At 49.2% G+C, this 16888-nt stretch overlaps 1 protein-coding gene across 2 annotated transcripts in view; it reads right to left on the bottom strand.

The window, feature by feature from the left end:
• Window positions 1–16888, bottom strand: part of LOC114851733 (MAM domain-containing glycosylphosphatidylinositol anchor protein 1) — a 97964-nt gene that overhangs the window by 43164 nt on the left and 37912 nt on the right. For both annotated transcript variants that reach the window (XM_029143362.3, XM_029143364.3), the window contains exon 5: window positions 731–927. In XM_029143362.3, the coding sequence (XP_028999195.1) occupies window positions 731–927 (197 nt within the window). The remainder of the gene's footprint in view (window positions 1–730; window positions 928–16888) is intronic.

Below are 16888 nucleotides of genomic sequence, written 5' to 3'. Positions count from 1 at the left end.
CTGTAATCTAGCGTAAAAGTCGCTTCAATCTTTGATGAGCTGCAGTGCGATAAACAGGGTCAGTGGTAAAGATGCACACAGACGCGTGGTTTGACATGGCCTGATAATCAACGGGAGCCTCTCAGATCTATAGGAGGAGTCACATGAGTAACGAGCGGGCATCAGGATAATGAAAGCGACACGATGGAGAGCTGGGAGCTAAAAGCTACAGTAAATCCATGAAATGGAAGCGCCGACGTACTACTGTTCATATGATCATTCACGCTGAAGCAAACAAAGACAGCAGAGCAGCACCAGCGCTCCCTGTGGTCCCAGAAGGAGACATCCAGCGTGACGTGGGGCGCCGCCGCAGCTGGATGCGGGCCTGGCTAATTGAACTCCGGGGGCTGGAGTTTGGCTGACTGATGCTTTGCTAAGTGGAAAAGAAGAGGCGCTGGTGTTCAGCCATCAGCTCTCCGGCTGCGGCGTGCGTCGAGAAGACGCTACTCACGGTCAGACCTTCCCCTGCTCTGGTTTCTGGTTTATTATATTTAATATATTATATTTAATTTAATTATATTAATTTAAATATATATTAATTTAAATAAATATCAATTTGAATATATATTAATTTAAATATATAAATTATATTAACTTATTCATATTTAATTGAAACAAAGTCCAACCTGTAATAGCTACAGTTGAACCAAGCTTCACGTGGGCGACCTGTGACCTATGACCTATGACCCACCTGTGTGTAGAGCGGCTCGTAGATGTCCACCCCGTTGTCCTTGCTCTGTTCGATAAGCATGCTGCCGCGCTTCCAGATGAAGCGCGCCGGAGGGTTGGAGTTGACGGTGCAGCGCAGGAACACGGTCTTCTCCTGGTAGTAGCTGCCGCGCACGTCGCTGATGGTCTGGTGCACCGTCAGAACCGGCGTGTCGAGGTCTGCGGCGGCACACACACGCACACGCACACACACACACGGCTGTTCATCACGGCCCTGAAGCCGCATCATGTGAAGCTTCAGAGCTGCTTAATACCGACAGCACGACGACAAACACTGGTCATGTCACGGGCTCCGGTAACGGGGACGCGCTGTAAATAAGGGCAAACATGTGGCGTTTGTTGGCCGACTCGCTCACACACACACACACACACACACTGACCACAACCCGTCCAAACAGGCCTGTTTATCGCCGCTTCTAACGAGACCAAGTGTCCAAACAATCTGCGCGTGTCTCTCTCTCTCTCTCTCTTTCTCTCTCACACACACACACACACACACACACTGCGCAGCGTCTGTGCCTTTGCTGTCATTTTTGCCCCGCTGCCTCGCGCGCCTCCTTCATGAGAGTGTCATCTCCCCTTTTCCTCCAGTGGATGCGACTCTCGGCTGCTGTCACGGGCTCCGAGGCTCCTCTCTCTCCCCTGGTTTCTGCCGTCTCCCCACAACTCACTGCCACGTTCGCTCTCCGTCACCGTCGGCGCGGCTCTCTCCGTCCCTCGCTTCCGCCGCGGTAGCGCGTGCGTTTAATCCCGATTCTTTACAGCCTAATTGGAACGCCGCCGACTTCAAACATCATGGAAACAATATGTGCCAACGCCACGCTGTTCGTTTCACCGCTCTCCTCCTTTTCCTGTCCCGTCTCATGTCCATCACTGATTCTCCCTCGCGCCAACAGCTTATTGCACTCGTTCCGCTAAAACGGAGAGGCAACTTGAAGCCGTGCAGGTGGCTCCAACGCAAGCAGGAGACCACAGCCTCCCTTTTGAAATGAAAAGATGAGTCACGGGGTCACGTTGCATCAGAACAGCTGCAGTCTATGCAGAACCTGGGAAGCAAACGCTATGGCAACCAGATCAGAGCATGCAGCGCTCTGAGAATGGCAGACGCCGTCTACGAACTCGCCCTTTAATGCTCAGTAGAATGACACATTTAGAAAAGATGCTCCATTCAGCTTGGCTCTGGATGAAAAAAGAGCTTGGCCAGTTTCTCCAGATTGAATAAAAAACTATAAGGTCTGTGAAGTCTTTTATCCGGCCAAACGTGCGTCAGCAGGACGATCGGATCTCAGTCTGAGTGACCACTACGTGTTTGTAAGTGGCGGAACTGTCTCGTCTCCTCTCTAACGCGTCTCTGACAGAACAAAGTACTGGTTATTTCCGTGCACCTGTGGTTGCGTCTGGGCTCGAAAGCAGCGAGCCACCTATTTGTGCAGTTGTTATTGGAGATGTTCTCAGTGATTCGGTTATGTGCTCTGTGAAGTGCTCGTCTGTTTCCATCCCTTTCATCTCCCCCTGGACAACCCGCGCCTATAAAACCACAGCCCGCAGATTGGAACAAAAGGCTCAGCAGGAAACTCGACAGCGAAGGCACCGGCAGCCTGTAAAAGCAGCTGCCAGCGGCCGGCCCTCAAACCTGGGCAGCTATCAAAGCTATGGGCCTCTTAGTGCTGCCACGCGTGCATGTGTGTGTGAAAGAGATCTGGCAAAAGAGCAGCCACCTTTGTACCCTGGAATGTGTGTGTGTGTGTGTGTGTGTGTGTGTGTGTGTGTGTGTGTGTGTGTGTGTGTGTGTGTGTGTGTGTGTGTGTGTGTGTGTGTGTGTGTGTGTGCGTGTGTGTGTGTGTGTGTGTGCGTGCATGTGTGTATGTGAGTGTGTGTGTGTATGCGTGTGTGTGCATGTGTGTGTGTGTGTGTAAGCGTGTGTGTGTGTGTGTGTGTGTGTGTGTGTGTGTGTGTGTGTATATATGCGTGCATGTGTGTGTGTGTGAGCATTTGTGTGTGTGTGCGAGTGTGTGAATGTGTGTGTGTGTATGCGTGCATGTGTGTGTGTCCGAGCATGTGTGTGTGTGTTCCTGCAGGATTTTCTCAGATCATTTGCAGCACAGGGGGAATCCTAGCTGACGAATGCCCTGCTAGTGCATCTGCTGTCATTCTGTCTGTTCTGACTTTCTGCTTGACTGTGGAGGAAGTGGGAAGTGACAGCTTGACTCAGACTCAGGCGGAGACGGACAGGTAGACTCTCAAGGCCATCGCACAACCGTGGACGGACCAACAGAAGCGAGGCTGCCTGCGAGCGGCCACGAGCGCTCGTACGCCGCATTCATGGCTGCTCGTTGTTAAAGAACATGACTCTGCCAGTTTTAGGACGATATCGAAGGAAAAAAACAACAAAGTAAGATTAATAATGAACAAACATCCTATTAGAACACACACACTGGCTCTAAACATGCAGTCATGGATAAATGATGACAATTGTGTTCTTCAAGCTGTTATGATCCAAACTCCCAGGGCGAGTCTAACTTTACTTAGTTTGGTCTCTTAAGTAAATAGAGACACGAGATGAAACTGCAAGTGCACAGAAATACAATATGAAACTTTAATGAAGCTTCTGATTTCCCCAAAGTCCTGCCTTTGCACACAGCTTAGATCAATTGCACCGCTGTGCTTTTGTTAGCCGCGGCTCTTAATGTACATCCACGCCTCCCGGGCTCCAGGCTGCGCTGGCCGTGGGGGTTCTGGTGCTGGGTTCTGCTCAGACGCCCCACGCAGCGGTGGGCTCTGAGCCGGGACCCGCGCGCTGATGAGGGGCTCTCATAGCGTTTCCTTCAGGGACTGATTCTGCTTCTTTCATTAAAGGCATCAAATCTTACTTTTGTCTTGTGTTAATTGACATTCAACTTTAATGATGTTTGGGATTTATTTTGCATGTTTTTGTAAGTCATGCGTTGCTATTTTAAAATCCTGACACAGTGAACTTAATGTGAACTCACAGCATCTTCACGAGCCAACAACCAACACAGAACCTCCTCTTATTTGGACCCTTCCATCCTTCATTCCTGTCCTTTTCCTGCTCCCGTCAGTCGTCACACAGCAGCAGTGCTTCCGGTGGAGGCAGATGGTCGCCCACTGTCTCCTGGTTTGGGGATGTGTACAGCTGTATGTTGGTGACCATTTTAAAGCAGCTGAGATGACTTTTGTGGAGCTCTGACGCCATAAACAAAGCCAGAATAAAATTACATTTGCTATATAAACCTGCCAGCAGAGACAGACGTCTGCTGGGAAATGAGAAAGTCGTGCCAATAAAATCTGCCACTTTATCTGCTGTCATTCAGCTCCTTTAGCGTTTACCATTCAACACCTGGGCTAAAATGTACTTCATTTAACAGTTGTTGATAAAGAAAATAAGGAAAAGGCAAATCTCCTGCAATCGGGCTAATGTTATTTAATTCAAGTGGAGCAACTCTGTGTTTCACATGTTTGGATCAGGCTTTGTTGCCTTTTAATGAAATTGCTTTATCGTTAGAAAGAAATGAGGACGGAGCAAGAAGTTTACTGCCGTTTACATTCTGGCTCAATTATATTAAAGAGTGATGCAGGCGAAGCGGCCTCTTCCGCATCCGCTGCTTCAGAGGCAGCGTTGCGTTCAGGGTCGACCGAGCCGAGCACGCTCCTGCAACACGTTGACCTCTGCTGGTGGCTTTCCCCCGCAGGAGGACACCCTGGACACCAAATCCTCTTTGATTTCCAATAACATGTCCTGTTCTCTAATAGCACTCCAGGAGTAGACGCTATTAACGGACCAAAGAGAAGATGACGGGCTCAATTGAGTGTGAGCGCGCGGTGGGGGAGAGCAGGTGTGGCTGAGAGAGGAGACACGATTAAGGGGAGAAGCCGGAGCTGCAGCGGTGTCTCCTGCAAAACAGTGCTGAGATCTCTTTACTTCAATCAAGGTCAGTGCAGAGTCTGACAACTAATACATCTGCAATAAGCAGCGTCTGAGGAACGTGGTGACGAGGTCGTCCATTTAGGAAAATAAGTGAGTTTAGCACAAAGTACAACTGGAGCTGGTCATGAACCGAACCACACAACAAATTGAAAACTCCACCTGACAATGACTCCAGATTCAAAACTTCATTTACATCTAAATGATGGATCATCCTTGACCAGGGACCGACTCCCAATAAGAAAAACACTTCATACAACCACACGTTCTGTTATATAAAACCAAACATACCCAACAGATTAGCTGTACCTTCACATGTGACTGTACAAATATTAAACAGACCCGCTCTTTGGTCATTGCAGCATTATTAGACCTGTTGATAAGGCGCTTTGATACGATTACTGCTGCAGTCAAATGCAGTCAAACCAGGTCCACGTGTGCTCAGAAGACTGCACAATATCTGAGCTGCAGCTGCTGAAATCTAAACACTGAAATCAATGAATATTACTTTCCTGCCACTTGGTTTCCATTTTATGTGGGTCCAGATTCTGGGCCAGCCCGTGTCTGGTCCGTGCGTTCAAACTCTGCCCTCCACTAGTGAAGTGTGTAACATGCAGCAACAGCCAAACAGTCGCCCTGGGAGCTCACTGCTGTTGATTTGATTGGATTTAGCGGTCAGCCTGTCAGAACCGCACAGCGGACGTGACGGACATCTAGAAGTAATAAATTTAGATGTATCACAGCGGAGAATCTCCCAAAAACCACAAAGAGATTAAAAACACATTCTTACAGGCTTCCCACACGCACGCACACACACACACGCACGCACACACGCGCACACGCACACACACACACACGCACGCGGGGAGGAAGCGCTGTGCATACAGAGAGGCACAAACAGAGGCAGACTTGCCGTTTGATCCAGCTTCGCATCTCGTCAATTATTTAGCATTCTGCTCATAGACATCGGCTTAAAGAGGCATAAAACATGCACGAGGCCTACATTCGAAAATAACAAGAACATTGCCCGTATTTAAAATGCAACATTCAGAAGTAAAGATTGATTTAAGAGGATTTTCTCTGCTCAGATTTTTTGGAAGCCATTTAAATGCGTCTGTGATTTCTTTCATGTCTGTGTTTTGACCATAAGAACAAATGATGGGAATGAAGCAGCTGCCTTTGTGCAATCATCCAATCAACGGCAGCTACAAACGACAGCCATGTGACTGGTGTGAATGGGAGGATAAAGGGGGGACGCCAGAGGAGAAACGAGACGGGGTCGACATCAGCTGATCCAGCTCCACGGCCGTGCGGGACCGGAGGCCTGTTTACTCCTCACTCACCAACATCCATCTTTGCTTTGCAGGTTGCATCGCATGACGTTAGGCAGAAAAACCCGGCCTCACTCACGAAGCTGCTCAAAGATAGTGTGTTTTTTGTCAAGGCAGCGCGTTGTGTACAAGCCTTAATTATGCTTTTGTCAGCAAAGGGCCTGGAAAATGGTATTAAACATTCATGATGGTGTGACTCTATTATTTTAGGCCATAAAAAGACTAATTTGGGGCCGGTTATTTACTGTGAGTGTGACAGTGTTGCTGCTGTGGTGACAGCAAAGAGGGCGTTAAGGGACCGAGAGGCATAGTTCATTTACTCAGCCTCTGGGCCACACACACACACACACACACACACACACACACACACACACACACACACACACACACACACACACACACACACACACACACACACACTCCTCGGGGCCAAAGCGGCACATGAATCTCGGCTCCCTCGCTGCGGCCCCCGAGGGCAGGAACCACAGAGTCCTTGCGTGTCCCCGTAAGTGCTTTGTGAAGTCGTCTGCGGGGAGCGGGGGGAGAACGGACGCTCTCAGGAACGCCGCGGTCACGCTCCGCGCTGGTGTGTCGTTTTCACACACGGAGCGATGCCGTGGATGTAATTACCCCGTGGCACGCAGGCCATGCGGGCCAGACACACGCAGACGTAATACAGACTCTGCTCTTAAAATTATTAAATGGCTGCTGTTTTATTGTGTTGTGCTGAGGGACAAACACACTCAAAGGCAATCTGCACCACGCCTTTATTGAAACACACTTCTGCGGTTTCCTGCTCACACACCGAAGTGGAATTCTGGCACGGCTTCGCTCTCATTGTCTCCTGGTTGAGAACAAATAAATAAATAAGAGCGGCGCGACTCCCAGGACGGCGGCGGCGAGAAGCCGGACTCGTGTTTGTCGCTCAGCTGATCTGGAACAAGCTGAATAGATCATGAGAAGCTTCAGACAGCGGAGCGCTAAACGCCGCATTAAGGTGAGACACGCGTCAATTTGCGCTGAAAGATCGACATCACGGCGGATGAATTTTTCATCCGAGCAACGCTGGCGCCGTCTGTAACAACAGAATACGGTCTCCGCCGTTCTAGAAAGCACAAAAGGCCCTGAACTAGACGCTGAACCCACCGACCTCCGCCACAAACGTCTGAAAAGGCACATTTACGTTAAAACGGGAATAAACAAGCAACTTCCCTTTATTCCACCCCAGAGGCTGAGGCGAACAATAAAGAGGAAGCTCATCGGTGAACGACAGCGGGAACCTTCTCTGATATCTGCGTCCGTGAATGAGCCGGGTTATTAACCCTTTATTAACATGTTATTAACCCTTTATTAATGAAGGCTTTCATGACAAACCCGCAGCCAGATAGGGTTGGTGGGTCAAACAGCTGTGGATGCTGTGCAGAGCCTGGAGCAGGTGCAGGTGGATGCTGATTCTGATGCTGATTCTAAAGCTGATTCTGATGCTGATTCTGATGCTGCCGGATGCTGATGCTGATTTTGATGCTGATGCTGATGCTGATGCTGATGCTGATTCTGATGCTGATGCTGATTCTGATGCTGATTCTGATTCTGATTCTGATGCTGATTCTGATGCTGATTCTGATGCTGATTCTGATGCTGATGCTGATTCTGATGCTGATTCTGATGCTGATTCTGATGCTGATGCTGATGCTGATTCTGATGCTGATTCTGATGCTGATTCTGATGCTGATTCTGATGCTGATGCTGATTCTGATGCTGATTCTGATGATGCCGGATACTGATGCTGCTCCAGCCCTGCATCAGAGGAGCCGCCGGCCTCGGCCGGGCTGCTCGTTGCCCTGCTGCCTTCTCTCCACGCTGATTTGTGCGGCTCTCACCAGCGCTGGCTCTGCCTGGCTCCGATTATGCTGAGCCAGCCGCTGTTAATAAAATTTAGCACCGTGGCCGCGTGCTGCAGCCACTGGACCTTCCCAGGCCCCCCTGTCGTGTCAGACCATAGCAGTTTAGGAAGTTGGGGACGAATCGGTTCTGGTTGCTTATACATCATGAAGTTGCTTTAATTCAACAAGCTTGTTGCTCTTTAAGTGTTTCGAAGCCGGTGTCACATTCATCACAGTCGAGTTAATTGATTGATGGATTGATTTTAACATGCTGACGTTTATGATGCCTCATAAATAATAAGTGTTTGTGTCTGCTTTAGATGAGTGAGCAGCCTCAGCTCAGATTCTTCTTCACACTCCTTCCATACTGCATCCGACTCATAGTGATGATGATGATGATGATGATGATAACTGATTAATGTATAGACAAAAGTCATGTTAGCTTTGATCCTGTAACATTTTGTTGGTGTTAATCTGTGTTTTATGGCTCTAATCTCCAGTCTCCACCCTCCACAGCTAGTTTCAGGTTCTTCTCCTGCCGTTACTCCGGCTGTGAGCCTGAGGCACCTCCCATACTTTATAGCGCCGCCGCCATTACCCTGCCCACTGCAGCTGGCTGTAAATGAAAACCGGGATGTGGGAGGAGGGGAAAGGTAAAGAAAAGGGAGGAAAGGGAGGCAGACAGCGAGCGAGGGCTGAGACGGACACTGATGGAGAGCGAGCGAGCGAGGATGAGCGTGAGCAGGAGGCGAAGACGTCGAAAGAAGGAGAGAAAGAGCAAAGCCATAAAGTCTAAGTTGGAAGTTATTGGAGAACGGCTGGATGAAAAATACCACGGCCATAAAATAATATTAGAATTGCGGTGGCCTTATGGCGTTGATGAATACAGATTCCACCCAGCGGCCTCTTTGGCTGGAGGGAGCCGGCTAATTTGAACAGTCATCCTACCTGTGAGGGCAGTAAAAGATATTAAAGGAAATGAAATGAAAGGTTCACTGTCAGTTGTTTAGTTTATAACCTGGCATTTCCATGTGGTGGCAGGTTCAGGCGCCATCAACGTCGGAACGCGTGTTCAACCCCCCCCCCCCCCCCACACACACACACACACACACGCCGTCAATAAGCAGCCTGCTGAGGCGCAGCCACGGCAGCAGAGTGAAAGGGGATCGGGTGAAATCTGATCACAGATATCGATCGGAGGGATATTGAAAAGGCAGCTGAGCGTCTTAATTACTGCCACATCAGGGCAATGTCAGTGGGGGCGAAGGGGGCCATCAGCAGCTCTGGGATCAGACGCCGGCGCGGCTCTAATCGCAGCAGCGCGTGTAATCCTGCTCCTCGCTCTCTGCTGCAGCACAGGATGAACTGCTGCTCCGCCGACGACAATACATCCTGCACTCGAACATGGCACATATTCACTAAAATGCTTCCACAACACTTGGTCCAGTTTGTTTCTTTTACGATTGGCAATCGCTCTGTTCCACTGACGGCACCGCGGGACGCGAGCGCCTGATTTATGCCTCATTTCGGGATAATGGTTACTTTCCCTGTGAAACAAATACCAGCGCGCGCTTTAAGAGCTGCCACGGAGGTCGAGAACATTTCAGGCCTCGGCTGCATCGAATAACCTTCATAGAGAAGAAGCAGTCGATAAATAAGGGATAGGAAAACAAAGGGGGGTGAGAAAAGGAGGCGTTTAGATAAAGCCGGGCGGAGATAAGGCCGCGGCGCTCGTCCCCCATCAGCCGCTCGTGGTTTATTCTCGTGCTGCTAAAAGCCTCCATCCGTCGCGGCCGGCGCCGTCCAGGCGTCGCGCGGACGCGGCCGCGTTCGCTGCGGGGGTGATGCGTGCACGCGCCTGCGTCCGTGCTGCGAGGACATCTCACCTCCACCTTCACATCCGTCTTCCTCTCTCGCTCTAGAGCTCGTCGCTCAATCAATGCTGACGGTCGCCCGCTGCGATCAGTGGAACAGTGTTCTTATCTTGTCTCCACCCAGAGAAATGATATAAGCGCCGTTCACTGCTAGACTGTGTATGAGACGCTGCCGTAAACACACGCGCGCGTCTTCTGGTCCTTTATTTTCACGTCGCTGCTCGTTCCCCGCTCTGGCGCTTCCTTCCTTTCCTCGTCTCCTCCTCTGGCCTCCTCCACTCGCTCTCTCCTCGAACCGCACGTTCGTCGTTGTCCGACACACTTTGTGTTTAACACAGCCTTCAACCAGCTCTGCTCTTAAAACAGACTGGGGACATACGTGACCCCAAACTGTCATGGAAACCCGTGTCACGTATAATCAGTGACTCACCACACTGGAGGTGAGATCACAATGGGAAGAGAGGGGAAGCACGAGGGGGGGTGGGGTCTGAGCACACGCAGGGGTGATACAGTTTCTTGAAAACCTGAACTCATTCTATCAGAAGCTCAGCATTTTACACAAGCACATGCTCACATAGAGACAGGTCACCGTCCTGCTCTGGGTCTCACTGATGGAGCTTCTAAAATGCGAGGTGAGGCTCTGACGCTGGGGAAACAAAGGCCAGGCCTCTGCAGGGCCGCTCGCCTCCGTCCCATGCAGCATTCTGAGCACGCCTCCACGTCTCATTGAGTGGAGACTATGAGAAAAGAACATAATGCATCTCAAGCACTGTCTCCATAAGACGTGCCACAGCGGCTCCCGGAGACTCGCGTTTTTGATCCCGCAGAAACGCTGGCGCTCGCTGAGGCGTGGCGCAGGAAAAGCCTCGGCGCTATTAGGGCAAACACTCAGATCCGGAACAGAGAGGTTCTGTTGAGACAACTAGACGGTGCCTGAAATCTGGAGGAATTTTCCTCCGCTGCGACAGTGTAATTGTAACATGTCACATTAAGCATATGCCTCGGAAGTAATAGCGGCCTGATTGCGGTTTGTGCTCATCACCTCCATCTGCTCGTCCATCTGTCTTCAGGGATGCAGCTGATTTGAAGCAAACTATGGAACTTCTCGCGTTGCACTAATTGGGAACCCTTGATCAGCCGCAGCCATGTGACTCCTTAAATCCCTAATTCTGATGCAGCGACGGGCTAAATGTCCACCACGGCTTTGAAGCAGCTCGTCTTTGTAACCGCATGCATCATTGCTTCTTCACATGCATTGTGTGACAAATCTGCAGCAACTCCCCTTCGAACCCCAGAAACCTGCTGATTAGAGCGCAAAAAGCCGAGCGGGCCGTGCCCACCCAGCGCTCCTCGGAACCCCTGCTAAACGGGCCCGTTCCAGGCACCTTCAGCCCATAACCCGCCTGCTCGGTTTCACAGTCATCCCCAGTTGAACGGTGAACAAAGGCAAAGCGAAGGCGTTTGTCAACGCAGCGTTATCCTCCGTGACGCCTTCACACAAAGCGCTCACCGTAATAAGCGCAACGGGAGCCAGTGTTACTGTTAACGCGTTGTGTCACATGCTTTATTGGGGGAAATGGTTCCAACGTAATTACGACAGTGTCTGCATGACAGTCGCGGGCGATTTGTGGAGCTGCTCCACCGGCGGAATCGATGCGGTTCAATACACACAGGAGCGATAGAGCCTGGGCTGTAGTTACAATAAAAAGGCTCCGTCAATATTTACATTTCTGAAGCTATTAGACGCGGGCTCTCACCTGCTGCTTTCAATATGGTGCTCACCTCATGATGGGTCTCAGATTAATTGAGCCATTAACGTCTCCACCACAGTCACTAATACTCCAGCCATGATCCGAGGATGAGGTGAGGCCTGAGCTGGACCCTGGAGAATCAAGCACCTGAGAGTCGTTCAACAGCGGAGCTGTATCATTTGATGCAGAACAAGCGTCATTAAGGAATTACAGAAACTAAAGACATAAACAAATGATGAATTTCTAGTGAATTAAGTCCATTTCGAGACAGTATCGTAGCACGGAGCCAGTGGACGCGAGGCTGAATATCAACAGCGCACCTTTAAAGGTCTGACCCGCTCTATAGCAGCCCCATTATGCAAATCAGCAGTTTGTAAGTGTAGCATTGTGTGCGTAACCACATTTACACGGCAGCAACGAGCTTCACCAGATAAAAACCTGTAATTACATCACTTCCATCAGACAAATGCGCGCGTGTTTGACAAAAAGCATCGTTTTAGCCGCTGCACCGCATCCTGCTGCTCCTGATGGGAATAATAATGAAGAGTAATACAGTCTAATATAAAAGAAATATTAAAAACCGGCGTCCTGCTGAGCATCAGGGGACCGTCTACGGCCTGGACTTGCTCCCTGTCCGGAGCCTGAGGCCTGGAGGTTGGAGTCACACCGAGCAGGGAAGAGAGCACGACTCAGAGGCTCTGCAGCTCCCGAGGAAGAGGAGGAGGAAGATCACCACCACACGCTGAAGGCACTCATATTAGAACAAAGCAGCTTCACTATTTCATGCGAATGCTGCTTCCTGCGAGCTTTCCTTTGTATTGTCTTTGCTCGCTGATTCGAACACGGCCCCGCGCCGTTCACGGCTCCTCCCCGTTCGCTCCGATCCACATCCTCTCGGCCGCAGAGAAGCTATTATGTTTCAGTGTGTTCCTCCCTCAAGGTGACACTTGTCAGGGATCGCACATGTCAGCCTGTAAAAGATGCTTTTTGCTCCAAGGCAGAAGGTTCCGCTAAAGACTCAATCAAACCCTCCCCCTATGCTCGCACGCGGCGCCTGGCAGCCGCAGAAAATAATTAGGCCGGGGTGGCTGTGTAAGGCACCAAGATCCATTAGTAACAGATCTCAGGCGTCTTTACAGAGGTAACTGTGGAGGAAGGAGCAGGGCAGCAGAATCGCAGCTCGCAGGGAGAGGAGGCTCGTCTCATCGGCGCTGAGGCAGAGCACGCGCGTGTTGACGCGGAGGAGAGGCCGTTTCCTAAGCCAACTTCACCGTTTGCTCAAATGCACGTTTGCTCCTTTAACAAATTTAATTCAGGTGTTTTAATATTACAGTATTTTATTATTTCAGGTTATTTTGTCTCCAGCTTTATAGAACTTTTCAGGACTCATCGGTTTCTAATTTGGGCTCCTCCACCTGCTAACAATTACAGCGAAGGGCTGAATCTGGGTGAGTTACTGTATGCAGGAAGCCAAGCTTCAGCTTCAACTGGTGGGACTCAGCAACTGGAGCAATAATGCATCATGATCACACACAACGTTGGCTCTTGACATTTAAAACAAACATTATTTGTAAAATGTCTCGTGTTCCCTAATTTATAGAATGGAACTAGAGTGTGTGTCGTCTTTTTGACCCGTGGTGGCAGAAAAGCAAAAGTGTGGCTGATGTTTGACTCATAACCTAGGGTTCTGAGTCAAACGTCAGACGGGAACGACTCGGCTGCCCTGGACTGGTCAAGTCTGACCCAGAACCAGCAAAAGCCATAGAAACGGCTTCAGATTTATTCTAGGGCTGACCCAGGAGAGCTCTGCCTCCTCCTGAGAACCCAGAATAACACCAAGGTCAGTGAGCTTCCATCTGGGATTTATAGAATAGCAAAGTGCTAATTACTGCAGCCTGATGTGAGACAGTGGCTGAGCTGCTGGTGTTTTAGGCCAAATAAAAGCCTCGATGTGGGCTTCACATGCGCCGCATTATCACATGATCAGTGAAGCCACCGAGCAGATTCCCAGAAGCGTTCAGGGGTTGATTGTCGTAATCTAATGGCTTTTAATAAAAGTAAAAACTCAAATGTCTGTACAATGTTTTCAGCATATTATGCAGGTACAGAATAAAATGTCTGGAAACAAACAGCTGTGACGAGACGTATGTAGGTGACGGTTCCGCAGATGGTCCATTAAAATCCCATTATAATAACTCAGCACGTTCCAGTATTTTACTATAAATCATAGCTACATTATGCATAAACAGCATAAACAGTGGTTTGCATGTGTTTTATTTCTTTTCCAGCAGTTGCCATTTGTTCCTTTGCAAAAAGGACGGTGTTTCAGACCTCAAGCCTGATTTAGTTTAGTCAACACCTTCTTTAATATGTTCAAGTCATACAAATGTTAGTGTTTTCCTGTTTATTAAGGTTTAGGAAACCATGAACTTGGCTTAATTTAGAAAGAATTCATACAAAGTTGACTGAGGCCGAAGCAAAAACCATCACCATCAGAATAAAATAACTACAAACCATCTTTCTATTCACCGCATTCAGCTGCTTATTACTGAGATTGTTGAGTCTGATAAATACATGATATTATAAATAAACAGATGTTAAAGTCAAGCCAGGACCGCAGCTCTGTGTTCATGTACTCATATAACTCACATGTGCCTGTGTGGACAGTGTGATGGCGTCTGGGCCGGTGAGGCTGCTCTGAGGTCAGAGTTCCTCGCAGGCGCCGCTCGCTGGTGTTTACCGCGCCGACACAAGAGGCAAAGACTACAGATAAACGCTGAGCTTCGTAATTAGCTTTCTCATAAAGCAGATATGAGAGCGACCTTCCTCCGGCTGAATGTGGAGGCAGAACAAAAAGCATCTTGTCTGCTTTTCTCCAATTGACTTAAAAAAAGGAAAGAACCTGAGACACGGACTTCATCAAAAGTGTGCGACAATGGCTCCCCAGCTCTTCATAGAGCGGAGGCCGCCTGTATCTGTGGAACATCTCCTGCCTGCTCACTCGCCGTGGAACTAAATTAGATTTTATATAGATGTATTATTTTGCTGTGACAATAGTCGGTGCTTAGCATAGGACGCATGCACACGCACCCCTCCAACACACTGGCAGACACACAAACAGCTGCTATGAAGTCGAGCCCATTCTTGTGTAAAACGCGCTGCGTGGATGTACGATTGGTAATGAAATCCACCTTAGTGTTCCATCATATTAGTTCTGAAGTGGATCTGACAACCATATGATGATAATCTAGTAGCAGCAGAGGTGATAATAATCACATTCTCTCCCACCTCTGTCTTCAGATGCACATATCAAACAGGAACCAGGCTGGCTCCTGGTGGCGTGGGTTTATTTTTACTTTATATTGTAAGTCAAATGACTTCATTTACATATTTGACTGGAGGTGAGATAGTGGTAATGAGAAGCATTCAGGTGCACGGAGAGGCCTGTCTGCTGCTCTGAGCTCCTCCTTAAACGGAGCTACCTCTACTTACAGTATTAATGAATATGTTCAGCTATGACATGAGCTTCTATTAATAAGAATGGGCAGACGATGCCTTCAGGGTCTCGTGACGTGATCCCGCCTGTGGTCCGTGGTCGTGGACACGGGTCCTGCTGTTCTGCTGCAGGACCAGAAACATTGTGGGAGGTCGACGCCCACCAGCTCACTGTGAATTATTCAGGCAATCACTCACCGTGTTTGCACTTTGGCTCAAATACATATTACTGGGAGCTGGTGGGATAATGTCCTTTTAACGCCCGAGACGATAGACCTGGCTTCACGCTTTCCTATTTGCTTTGCAACCGTATGAAAAATTAGATGCAAGTGACAAAACGCTGGAGCGGATTTTATGCTGCTAACAACAGTGATGCCTTCAGGAGCCGGAAAACAGGACAGGATTGTGCCTGGACAGTGTTTTGATGCTGTTGTGTATTCACACCCTGATTCTGTATCTTCTGGGCACAACACGACAATGTGCTGCTGAGAGACGCCCGAAGCTGTTTGCACATTATCCACACAAACACATCAAGGCGGCGTCGAGTTTTATTCCAAGAGAGAGAAGGTTGACGCGGCCGCGAAGGCGCGTGCGGCGCCGAGGCTACGTCCTGAAGCGCGGCGTCGGCCGCTAACGCGAACGCACAGCGGCTTCCGTGTGCAGGAGACTGACGACTCACATCGTGCAGGAGTTTGTGAGGCGCCGCACAAACAGCATGGAGGAGGCAGAGAGCGGGGATGAGGCTGAAATCTGCAAAATTTGGGTTCAACAAAGCCTCTGGAGCCGGTCGTGGCTGCTTTAAGTGAGTGAATTCAGAGCTTTGACGTTTCAGTTTAAAAGGCAGCGAGTTTCTGCTCTTTTCCTTCTCTGGGTGTATCGACGTTGCCTTTTCCCGTTACCAGGGCTGGAGGGAGCTCCCCGCTCTGAGCCAGAGACAAAAGCACATTTACAGTGGGAAGATGAATGTCTGAGCCCGTACAAGGCCGGGTTTTTATTTTTTTACCCACTGCCAGCCCGGTTCAGGATTCCTCTGATGTAGATCAATACATCAGCTCACTCAAGGAGCCATTTCAAAATTGCTGCCACCAAAGACGGATTGCTTTGGGAATGTTTACCTTTGAGTTTCCATATGCTCCAAAGCAGGACGTCTATACGCTCTACGCCTTATTAGCGCAGACTAGAACCCTTGGGCAACTCACTGATGTTTGGCAAATGTAAAGTCAGACTTCATGGATTTACTGTATGAATAATTGTAATTTATGGCTGCAATCATAAACTGTATTAAACATGGACTCACACAGACGAGTGCAGAAGGAGCTGGCGTCATGGTGGAGCAGATGAACGTGCTTAAGGCCCAAGTGAAGAAGCCCAGCGTAGTGTAATGCTGTTTAGTATTTACTCAGAGAGAGGTGTGAGTGTCTCACGCCTTCAAGTCAAGCCAGGCACGTAAACACAATCCTCTCTGGCAGTTTTTGCCTGATCTCCGAACAACAACGTTTCCTGAGCTGTAACCACAGGACTCCACACGCTCGATTCACTTATTTATTCAAACTAGTGTAATCTTAACAAGATAATCTCATCATAAGGATGATGAAATCACAAAATCATTGGAGCTGCATTGGAGAAATGTAGTAAAATATCAGTGGATGCGCAACTTTGTGAACTAAAGCCTCTAAACAGGTTGAAACGATAGCGACCGATTTGAACAGAGCCGTTTTGCTTGCAGCTCTTTGCTCGTTCTCTCTAATGCACCAACTGTAAATGGGGCCGAGTTTTCATTAAGGTTATTAGCTACACTTTTGCTTTCCTGCCACCACGGGTCACAAAGACGAGACACGCTCTC

Source organism: Betta splendens, chromosome 3, assembly GCF_900634795.4.
Source record: "Betta splendens chromosome 3, fBetSpl5.4, whole genome shotgun sequence".
Taxonomy (NCBI): Eukaryota; Metazoa; Chordata; class Actinopteri; order Anabantiformes; family Osphronemidae; genus Betta; species Betta splendens.
The sequence above is the reverse complement of the archived record's forward strand: the minus strand, read 5'-3'. Positions and strand labels throughout refer to the sequence as shown.